Source organism: Geotrypetes seraphini, chromosome 4 (assembly GCF_902459505.1).
Source record: "Geotrypetes seraphini chromosome 4, aGeoSer1.1, whole genome shotgun sequence".
NCBI lineage: Eukaryota > Metazoa > Chordata > Amphibia > Gymnophiona > Dermophiidae > Geotrypetes > Geotrypetes seraphini.
The window spans coordinates 9,903,888-9,915,990 of record NC_047087.1 but is presented as its reverse complement, the minus strand read 5'-3'; the positions used below and the strand labels follow the sequence as shown (position 1 = coordinate 9,915,990).

Below are 12,103 nucleotides of genomic sequence, written 5' to 3'. Positions count from 1 at the left end.
GGCTTCAATGGCTGGGAGGGTGTAGATGGGCTGGAGTAAGTCTTAACAGAGATTTTGGCAGTTGGAACCCAAGCACAGTACCGGGTAAAGCTTTGGATTCTTGCCCAGAAATAGCTAAGAAGAAAAATTTAAAAAAATAAAATAAAATAAAAATTTTTTTAAATTGAATCAGGTTGGGCAGACTGGATGGACCATTCGGGTCTTTATCTGCCGTCATCTACTATGCATCTGGAAATGGCTTTTTTTGCCGTTTTTATTTCAGCCAGACACTTACCAGTTAGTGGTCTGAAAATTACCACGACACAGGTAAGTCCTGGCTCCATCCAGGCTATGGCAGCTGCCCTGGATTTTCAGTGACACAACTTGGTTATGTGTAGCTGAAAATCCAGGGAGCATCCGGTCAGCATGATTTAACCAGGCCGGAGACTTTTGCCTGATCCTACAAACTTTTCTTTTGTCTTCCTGTATATCTTAAGTTCAAACAATTTTTATTGATGCAAATAACAACAAATACAATACCAGGTCACCCCAAAGGATGCAAGATATATAATAGACAAAAGAAGAGGAACATCAACCAATCTCCCCCCCCCAGCCAGTCTACATAGAGCGAGCAAGAGTAAGGAGAGTGGAAAGGTTCTTCGAGGCCCTGGACTCTTATGAGCCCTGAAGATGCCGCACCACCTCCACCCCCCACCGAGCCCTCTTATCCTGACCGTGTCTAAGTGCCAGAACTATTCCCTACCCCTCACACCCCTCCCCAATCCCCCCTACCTGCATATCTTAAAAAATAACTGGCCAACCTGCTCTTAGCCATAAAACCCACATTTTATTAACTCCTAAATAGCACACTGAGAGAGCCGTAGCCTTCAGGAGGGTTCCCAACACGCTTTACTGTACCACGTCTTCCATGCTATGAACACACTTCTCTTACTATTTCTGCATGTCATGTTTCACTTTCTCAGTCATGCTTGTAATACTTTGCCTTCACTGCTAGACTGACCAAGCGATGTCTCACCATACCATCTTTTGTCGTTTATGTATCACCATATTTTGTTATCTATGTTTGCCATCTCTATCAGACAATGGTGGCCTTGCTATGTGTGAGAGTGTGGTGCAGTGGTTCAAGCTACAGCCTCAGCACCCTGAGGCTGTGGACTCAAACCCACACTGCTCCTTGTGACCCTGGGCAAGTCACTTAATCCCCCATTGCCCCAGGTACGTTAGATAGATTGTGAGGCTGCCGGGACAGACAGAAAACAAATGCTTTGAGTACCTGAATGAATTCATGCAAACTATTCTGAGCTCCTTTGTAAGGACAGTATAGAAAATTGAATGAATAAATAAATTAACCTGCAACTCTCAGACATCAATTTTTTTTTTATAATGGCTGTATCACAAAAGTATTCAAAGGTATAAAAACAGAAATGCCACTACTGCAAGATCTGGCACTATTTCTAGCACGGATGGGCCTGGGCCCACCCAGTGGCAGCACATCTGTGAGGTGGGAGAGGGAGAGATGGGATCTTCTGCCCACCCACACTTGGGTAATTTCAGAAAAGTGTTTTTGCAGCTAAGAACCAGTACATACATGAAAAATGTCGCTTCTACAATTATCCCATGGGTACTTGCATGCAATGGCACAGTGGATGTGTTCAGTGGTGGGATTTTTATGCAGATGCTCTATAAATACATACAGACATTTATAGCTAAGCTCAAGTTAACATCTTCACGTTCAGTTTAGCCAAGATTCCTGTAGCTCTTATGAGACAGTTTTATAAAGACACAAAGGCCCACAATAAGCCTCTACTTGCCCTCAGAACCTGTTATAAACTTATTCTCATACTGTGTAAAGCGCCTAAAGATAGAAATATTTCTCAGACAGTTCTCTGACAACCAGAGGATCAGAATAGACCAGCAGAATGCTAGGTCATGGCACAATGATTACTTATCACTTCTCCCCCCCCCACACACACACCATGGCGTGGATGAGTGCTCCGTCTGAGGAATCTCCAGTTCTAGGTAACCCAGGAACAGATGCTGTGAGCCAGGAACCAGCCAGACACATCGTTCTAAGGGTTGCTCAGATGATGGGTTACCAGGGACTTTGTTGCTCCTGGAGGAGTCCTGGGCTACAGCATATTGCACAGTTTGAACAGAATTCTGCCTAGGGACCAAAGCCAGATGTTGGCCCTCCATATAGGAAAGGCGGTATAACAAGTCCTTAACCCTTTATTATTTATATACAGTAAAACCTTGGATTGCAAGTAACTTGGTTTGCAAGTGTTTTGCAAGACAAGCAAAACATTTGATTAAATTTTAACTTGATATACAAGCAAAGTCTTGCAATACAAATACTTACAGTATACACACATCACAACTGAGCCAATGGTTCTTTTCTCTCTGACGCTGCGGAAGTGTAGTGACTGTTCTAAACATGCGAGGTCTTGCAATACGAGTACATACAGTATACACGCATCACATCATCACAACTGAGCCGATGGTTCTTCTCTCTCTGACGCTGCGGGAGTTTAGTGACTGTTCTAAACGAGCGAAGTCTTGCAATATGAGTACATAAAGTATTTTGTATTAAAGTTTTTGGGTTGTGGAACGAATCGTCTGAGTTTCCGTTATTTCCTATGGGGAAATTCGCTTTGATATACGAGTGCTGTGGATTACAAGCATGCTTCTGGAACAAATTATGCTCGCAAACCAAGGTTTGACTGTATTTCTAAAATTTCTTAACTGCCTATAACTAAGTAGTTTACAATATAAAAAAAATTAATAAATTATTAGAAAACCATGTAGGACTCTCATATGACACTATATTATTTGGTACAGCAATGAGAACTCAGAGTCCGATTTCTGCAAATAATAACAAGTTATTATTAATATTGATAGGGGTCGCCATGCAACAAATTACTCAAAATTGGAAAGATTATACTAAATTAAATTATACATTTTGGTGGAATTCAGTTTGTCACATATATAAGATGGAAAAGGGAATCTTCATAATTTAAAAAAAATATGGGAACCATTGACTAATTATTCTAATGATCAGATATCTTAGCACATAGATATGTGGGGGTGGGGTGGGAAATGTATATCATATGGAATTAGGAATATTGATAAAAAAGGGGGTATTTATTTTATATTACAAGATTATTTGTTTGTAAATACAAGTGATATGTGAAAATCGTTTGTATTATGTTTAATTCACTTGTTGTAAGAATTCAAAATTAATAAATAAAAAAAAACCAAAAAAAAAACCCCCAATATAAAACATTCACAGTGGTTCAGAACAGGACTTCCAGTACATCCCATTTAACTCACTGAAATAGCAGAAAACCTGCAGGAAAATTCTCCATAATTGAAGACACAGGCCATGAATAAATTCCTCTTTAGATCTCTCCATTCCACCTAACTTCACAGGAAGGCCTCTACATACAATTATGTTTTAAACTGTGTTCAATCTGAACAGGTCCTCAGAAGGCCAGGGAGGAGATTCCAAGGAAAGTGGCTGCACATCAGGCCACCCCTCCCTTCTCCAGCACATGAGGCTGGCTGAGGACAGGACGAATGACACTCCGACAACACGTGGTGGGAGCGATTTTCATTTATCGGGTGATGCTCAGCATAAAACATGCAAATCATGTGCCCTGCTATTTGTGAGGAAAGGGGGAGGAACTGTGCCCAGTGCCTGCTCAGGATAACACAGCTCTGCTCCCTGCCCACGATCAGCTGCATCGGAGTTGCAATCAGCTGAGCTGGCAAGAGAGAAGCTGTTTGAGAGGGTTTAAAAAAATGGGCACAGCTGTTTTGTATGTGTCCCCCCACGCAAAGGCACGGGACATACACCACACAAGCACAACAGCTAGCGGCAGGTCCAGACCTGTCAGAAAATTTTGGGCGTCACAAGGAGAGCTAATTTAAATACTAATGAGCACCTTGTAAGGCATTTGCATAGGGTTCTTGGTGGCTCAGTAAACGCCCCCAAAACCTTTTTGAGAATTGGAGGCAAAGCTTCCGTGCCAGTAAGTCTGATTTAACGAGTCTTACCAGCTTTTCAGGTTCAGGGCCTGAAGTGTTTGTACCAAGGGGATTAGAAAAATGAAAAACATTGTTTAGCAGTCCTGACAGAAAAAAAAAATTCAATACTTTAACCCAGGGGTCTCAAAATCCCTCCTTGAGGGTCACAATTCAGTCGGGTTTTCAGGATTTCCCTAATGAATATGCAAGAGATCTATGTGCATGCACTGCTTTCAATGCATATTTATTGGGGAAATCCTGAAAACCCAACTGGATTCGGCCCTCAAGGAGGACTTTGAGATCCCTGCTTTAACCTACACAAGAATATCCTTTTGCAATAAATGCAGAACTGAATTTCCCCTGAGGCTATGCAGGAAAGACTGTCCTGGCTTTCTCTTCCTATCGAGTGGCGTAAGTAAGGTGGGGGAAGTAGGGGGGGGCACTGGCACCTCTCCTCCCCACCCTTCCCCACTGCACGCACTCACCTTCCCTTCCTCTAGCTTTCTGCAGGTGCTAGCAGCAGCTCTCCCTCTGATGTCACTTCCTGGTCGCAGGAAGGCTGTTGCGGGCAGCAAATTGGAGATGCTGAAGGTACGGATGAAGGGAGGGGGCGGGTGGGGGAGGGGAGGGCAAAGCGGATGGGGAACCCCACCACCCCAGGCGCCTCTCCCACCCTCATTCAAGCCTCCCTGTTTTCTGAGTCAGTTGCACCTTTCCTCCCCACCCAGTTTCTCGATCTGTCACAAGAGTGCTCCCGAATCCGGGACTGCACAGAGCTCATTACCTTTCGGTGACGACAGGAAGAATGAAGAACATCCAAAGGTGGATCCCGAACACCAGGATGACCTGGAAGATGAGCTTCCCCAGCACAGTCTTGCGGAGGTACAGGGCCCGGTCAATCACCATGGTGGAGAACTGTATCAGCAGCATCACCAGGAAGGCCTCAGGCACCTGGTCATCGGACAGGGAGGATGCGATGTCTGCCGCGGCCGAGTGTTTCTAGCCAATGAGGAGAAAGCAGAAAAAAAAAAAAAAAAAATCACACCAACAGAAGCTCATAGGTACTCGAACAGTCCCTCCACTTGGTCTTCAAGGATCAACGTCTTGGCTTTTGAAAATCTGCTGTTGACAGCCAGGGACTTTCCCTTCCCTAGACTGACTCTGAATAAGGTTGAAATGTAACAGCCCCACTGGCCCTCCAGGTGGAAGGAGTTGTAACTTTCACACAGATAAACGTTGTTCTGCGCATGAAACAAAGACAAATACTGGGCTACCTTTTACCTGTGGACTCTGCACCAATATTAGCTATAGTGAGGGAGGTAAATGCTCAGAGTGATGAACAACACGGGCTAAGATGGTCTTCTTAATATACAAGGAAGGGAAAAGGACTGCGACTTCTATACTGCCTTTTTGTAATTATACAACCACACTTCAAGCATTTTCCCTGTCGCCCTAGTGGGCTCACAGTCTGTTAAGTGAATTTCCCAGGGTCACAGGGAGCAGCACAGGGTTTGAACCCACAACCTCAGGGGGCTGAGGCTTTATCTCTAACCACTGCGCCACACTCTCTACCGATACAATAGCAGAAGTGAGCCAAGTATAGAACAATGAAGCCATTGTGACATCACTGCTGAGGTTGGCTCTTAGGCATTGGTGGAATGAGGTATTATGATGTCACAAGCTCAGCTCTGGAATGTTGCTACTCTTTGGGTTTCTGCCAGGCTTTATGACATCAGGGAAAGGGACTGGGACTTGTAAGCCACCCAGAAGGAATGTCCATGGAGTGGAATAATAAGAATTTAATAAACTTGGACTTGTATACTGCCTTTTTGTAATTATACAACCACACTCAAAGCGGTTTACATACAGGTACTTCAAGCATTTTCCCTGTCTGTCCTGGTGGGCTCTCGATCTGTTAAGTGAATTGTCCAGGGTCACAGGGAACATCACGGGGTTTGAACCCACAAGGTCAGGGTGCTGAGGCTGTAGTTCTAACCACTGTGTCAGACTCTCCTCCAATACAATCTCAGAAGTGAGCCGAATGTAGAACAATGAAGTCATTGTGACATCACTCATGAGGCTGGCTCTTGGGCATTGGTGGAATGAGGTATTATGACGTCACAAGCTCAGCTCTGGAATGTTGCTACTCTTTGGGTTTCTGCCAGGCTTTATGACATCAGGGAAAGGGACTGGGACTTGTAAGCCACCCAGAAGGAATGTCCATGGAGTGGAATAATAAGAATTTAATAAACTGGGACTTGTATACTGCCTTTTTGTAATTATACAACCACACTCAAAGCGGTTTACATACAGGTACTTCAAGCATTTTCCCTGTCTGTCCTGGTGGGCTCTCGATCTGTTAAGTGAATTGTCCAGGGTCACAGGGAACATCACGGGGTTTGAACCCACAAGGTCAGGGTGCTGAGGCTGTAGTTCTAACCACTGTGTCAGACTCTCCTCCAATACAATCTCAGAAGTGAGCCGAATGTAGAACAATGAAGTCATTGTGACATCACTCATGAGGCTGGCTCTTGGGCATTGGTGGAATGAGGTATTATGACGTCACATAGAAACATAGAAACATAGAAAAAGCGGCAGAAAAGGGCTATAGCCCACCAAGTCTGCCCATTCCAAGTATCCTCCCCCCTGAGTTTACTCCCTTAAAGATCCCACGTGAGTATCCCATTTTCTCTTAAAATCCGTCACGCTGCTGGCCTTTATCACCTGGAGTCACAAGCTCAGCTCTGGAATGTTGCTACTCTTTGGGTTTCTGCCAGGCTTTATGACATCAGGGAAAGGGACTGGGACTTGTAAGCCACCCAGAAGGAATGTCCATGGAGTGGAATAATAAGAATTTAATAAACTGGGACTTGTATACTGCCTTTTTGTAATTATACAACCACACTCAAAGCGGTTTACATACAGGTACTTCAAGCATTTTCCCTGTCTGTCCTGGTGGGCTCTCGATCTGTTAAGTGAATTGTCCAGGGTCACAGGGAACATCACGGGGTTTGAACCCACAAGGTCAGGGTGCTGAGGCTGTAGTTCTAACCACTGTGTCAGACTCTCCTCCAATACAATCTCAGAAGTGAGCCGAATGTAGAACAATGAAGTCATTGTGACATCACTCATGAGGCTGGCTCTTGGGCATTGGTGGAATGAGGTATTATGACGTCACAAGCTCAGCTCTGGAATGTTGCTACTCTTTGGGTTTCTGCCAGGCTTTATGACATCAGGGAAAGGGACTGGGACTTGTAAGCCACCCAGAAGGAATGTCCATGGAGTGGAATAATAAGAATTTAATAAACTGGGACTTGTATACTGCCTTTTTGTAATTATACAACCACACTCAAAGCGGTTTACATACAGGTACTTCAAGCATTTTCCCTGTCTGTCCTGGTGGGCTCTCGATCTGTTAAGTGAATTGTCCAGGGTCACAGGGAACATCACGGGGTTTGAACCCACAAGGTCAGGGTGCTGAGGCTGTAGTTCTAACCACTGTGTCAGACTCTCCTCCAATACAATCTCAGAAGTGAGCCGAATGTAGAACAATGAAGTCATTGTGACATCACTCATGAGGCTGGCTCTTGGGCATTGGTGGAATGAGGTATTATGACGTCACATAGAAACATAGAAACATAGAAAAAGCGGCAGAAAAGGGCTATAGCCCACCAAGTCTGCCCATTCCAAGTATCCTCCCCCCTGAGTTTACTCCCTTAAAGATCCCACGTGAGTATCCCATTTTCTCTTAAAATCCGTCACGCTGCTGGCCTTTATCACCTGGAGTCACAAGCTCAGCTCTGGAATGTTGCTACTCTTTGGGTTTCTGCCAGGCTTTATGACATCAGGGAAAGGGACTGGGACTTGTAAGCCACCCAGAAGGAATGTCCATGGAGTGGAATAATAAGAATTTAATAAACTGGGACTTGTATACTGCCTTTTTGTAATTATACATCCACACTCAAAGCGGTTTACATACAGGTACTTCAAGCATTTTCCCTGTCTGTCCTGGTGGGCTCTCGATCTGTTAAGTGAATTGTCCAGGGTCACAGGGAACATCACGGGGTTTGAACCCACAAGGTCAGGGTGCTGAGGCTGTAGTTCTAACCACTGTGTCAGACTCTCCTCCAATACAATCTCAGAAGTGAGCCGAATGTAGAACAATGAAGTCATTGTGACATCACTCATGAGGCTGGCTCTTGGGCATTGGTGGAATGAGGTATTATGACGTCACAAGCTCAGCTCTGGAATGTTGCTACTCTTTGGGTTTCTGCCAGGCTTTATGACATCAGGGAAAGGGGTTGGGACTTGTAAGCCACCCAGAAGGAATGTCCATGGAGTGGAATAATAAGAATTTAATAAACTGGGACTTGTATACTGCCTTTTTGTAATTTTACAACCACATTCAAAGCGGTTTACATAGAAGCACTTCAAGCATTTTCCCTCTTTGTCCTAGTGGGCTCTCAAACCATCTAATGTACCTGGGGCAGTGGAGGATGAAGTGACTTGCCCAGGGTTACAAGAGCCTGGGTTCTCTCCATAGCCCTAGAGGGCTACACCTTAGTCTTATTAACTTTCCCAAGGTGCCTTTATTTATTATTTTCATTTTTTATATAGTACTTCTATCAAAGCAGTTTAAATTCAGGTACTCTTAAGAATTTCTCCCTATCTGTCCCAACGGCCTCAAAATGTATCTAATGTACCTGAGGCAATGGGGGGATTAAGTGACTTGCCCAGGGTCACAAGGAGCAACGGGGGTTTGAACCCACAACCTCAGGATGCTCTAACCACTAACCCACACTGCTGCACTTTCCCACCGTCAGGCGACATTACCCTTCAGTGCATCTGAATTCCCACTTGTCAACAGAAAAGACAGGATCCCACTCAGCTTTGTTTAATCTAATCTCTTGACACACTAGATCCTTAAAAAGGTTCAAAGTGGCTTACATAGTACGAGAAGAAAGCACTAAGAAATTCCAAGTAATACAAATATTTATGGGATAAATACATTTTCAGGTACCTTCAGGTAGCTTGCAAGGTTATACAGTAGGTAAAGGAAGACCATTCCAGATCGGACAGGATTGAAAAATGAAAGAGGTTTCTAATAGCTTTTTGAGTTGCATCTTTAAATGAAGGATCTGTTTCTAAAAGCTGATCTGTAGATCCGAATGTTCTGTTTAAAGTAGGAAAGAAGAAAACTGTATAGGGGTCCTTGAGTTGAAGACTTACTCCAAAAGCCCAAAAGCCAAAGACAATGATGACAAAGTCAATCACATCCGCGAGGAACATCAGGACATAGACGTCGGTGGCGGCCCGATACTTTGGGTGCAGAATATTATGGAAAAACCTCTTCACTGGTTGATACATACACTGGGCCCTGGAATACAGAACAGCAAAATTCATTAAGTTTACATGGCTGTGACCCCACAAAGTCTGAAGCTGGACCTGAGTGAGGAATGCAGCCATATCATCCAATTCACAGAGCTTTCAAGACTGGCTCACCAGATCAAGGAAGGATGCATTCTTCTCTCTAAGCTAACATGGAGACCGTGCCCCCCTCGTGCAGTTAGAAAGCATACTTTTCTCTATACTAGGACTGCGCCATTGTCACAGCTTAGAAAGGGGGGGAGGGGGAAGAAGGGTCTCTTTGGGGTGTCCGGGCCAATCCTATGAGGGGGCCTTAAACAACTTGGGCCAATCAGAGCCCCAGGCCCCTCCCCAGTGCATCCCAGGATGCATCGGGGAGGGGAAGGCTCATTTTTGAAGAGGCGGGCCAACTGGCCGGAGGGAGTAGGCATCCCTCGTCAGCCATCTAATTAAAGGTACGGGGGGGGGGGGGGTAAGGGCGGAGACAGAGGGAGTGTTGTGATGCAGCAGGAGAGAATGGGCATCTCTCCCACTACTGGGAGGGTGTTCACTTGGCAGCAGGAGAGAGTGGGCATCTCTCCCGCTGTGGGGGGGGGGGAGAGTTACTGGCTGGAAGCAGGACTGCTCCGACAGCAAAAGTCGCCGATTATTAATTCAGGACAGCAAAATGCCATCATGATCTGCTTCCAGCACACACTAACTAGGGATTTCTATATTTGGTACCTAATAGTGTGTGCTATTTCGGTACAGAATCGTGTTATAACAGAAGCAAGATGTCGAAATAGGCCAAAAATGGCAGATCTACGTTAAATCACACTTACGTGCCCAGTGTTTCCACGTGGATCAGAAAAGGGGGTGTAACAATGAGAGGACATGGGTGGGTCAGGGGTGTTCCCTTAAAATGTGCGCAGTGTTATAGAATTCCCAGCACACCTAATTTGCGTGCTGGAAATTACGCCTGTTTTCAGTTGGTGAAAATCCTCGTGCCCAAAGCTGGACATGGATTCCAGTGGTACGTGCTATTCGGTAAAGGACTCCTGTCCTTAGGCGCCCTTTATAGAATCCTGTTTAGGGCTGATTTTTTGGCCGCCGTCTACTGAATCCAGCCCTAAATGTGCCTGTGACTACAGATTAGAGAGTTGTGCGGGGACAGAAATCCCACTCGTCCCCACCAAAATCCCACTCGTCCTCACCCGTCCCCGTGAGGAATCCCACCCATCCCCGCAAGGAATCCCCTCCGTCCCTGCGAGGAATCCCTTCTGTCCCCACCCGTCCCCGCGAGGAATCCCCTCCGTCCCCACCCGTCCCCGCGAGGAATCCCTTCCGTCCCTATAAACTTCATAAATAATTATTTCATTTAATTATGCTACTGAATTAAAGGCTCTTGTAGAAACCCATTTACAAATAAACAAAAAGACTTTATTAATTTGGAAATATTAATTGGGAAGAATACATACTTTGTAAACGGGTTTCTACCAGAGCCTCTAATGTAAATATAAAATAGAAAATTCAAGAAATATCTAACTGCACAGTCAACATAAAAAGTAAAATAGCAAAACATTTCAGTTCAAGCAATCAATTTATTTCTTGTTACTCCATTAGCATCTTGAAGACAAGTGCAATGATAAAGCCTATCCAGCCCACTTTGAGCACCAGGTGCCTGAAAGGAACACCCCAAATCATAGGCAGAACAACTTTATCACCCTATGGTAAAGGAAAAGCTAGCCTGGCCACTGGAAGGGAGCAGTTGACCTCACCCTGACAAGCTGAGGACATGTAAACAGCTGGCAAGCAGGGGAAGGGGTCGGGATAATGTTCAGTTCCCCTGATTAACCAAACAGTATGTGATGAAACCAAAGAGAGGCTGAGGGGAGGAGCTCAGCACAATGATGTCTGAGGAAGATGCCGCTAAGACATGGGCTTAAGCTAAATCCAAATCCAGTTCATTATCCTGTGTTAATATTTTATGCTATTGAATAAATAGACTTTTTACATTTTTATAATATTCTTCCTTGGCTATTGTCTTCTTTGTTGGAATTTGTATAGCATTTGCCTGTCCACTGTTTTTCTTGTAAAAGTTTGCACGACGTATATATTTCAAAACATTCATCCAATTTCTTTACTAACGGAGCTCATAGTTATTCTTAGGAAAACGTCAAAATTGGTAAACCCGGTACTGAACAACTTTGTGTTTCACTCCAAAGCCCCTGTTTTTTTGGAAAGCTCGGTTGGTCTTCTATTCCCTACCTGCCCTGCCCAGCACACAGCCGAGGGCTTTGCTTAAGCCCTCCCCTCCGACTTCAGCGCTGACATCGTGGAAGACTTCCGGTCGGCTGTGTGCTGCGGCAGGGCAGGTAGGGAAAAGAAGACAAGCCTCGCGGCTCGAGTACATCAATCCCCGCAGGATCCCCGCGACTCTAGGAAGCGTCCCCACGGGATCTCCGTGACCCTAGGGGGTGTCCCCACGGGATCCCTGCAACCCTAGGGGGCGTCCCCAAGGGATCCCGTGACCTGAAGGGGAAACCCACGGGATCCCCGCGGGTCCAGAAGGATTCTCATCGTCCCCGTTCCCGTGCAGCTCTCTACTCCAAACACTTACATGGAGAAGCAGCAGCCCCGGCATTTCACTCCCACAGTCTTCAGAGTCCTTCCAGCTTTCGTCTTCTTTTCCTTTGGCTCCTGCTGCTTTTCCAGCTCATGTGTTCCTGAA

At 45.2% G+C, this 12,103-nt stretch overlaps 1 protein-coding gene across 3 annotated transcripts in view; it reads right to left on the bottom strand.

Moving 5' to 3' along the window:
- The window catches only part of PIEZO1 (piezo type mechanosensitive ion channel component 1), a 400,254-nt gene that overhangs the window by 27,880 nt on the left and 360,271 nt on the right, over nt 1-12,103 (bottom strand). For all 3 annotated transcript variants that reach the window (XM_033942562.1, XM_033942564.1, XM_033942563.1), the window contains 3 exons: nt 11,993-12,098; nt 9,256-9,403; nt 4,811-5,025 (listed from right to left, as the gene is read on the bottom strand). In XM_033942562.1, coding sequence (XP_033798453.1) covers nt 4,811-5,025; nt 9,256-9,403; nt 11,993-12,098 — 469 coding nt within the window. The remainder of the gene's footprint in view (nt 1-4,810; nt 5,026-9,255; nt 9,404-11,992; nt 12,099-12,103) is intronic.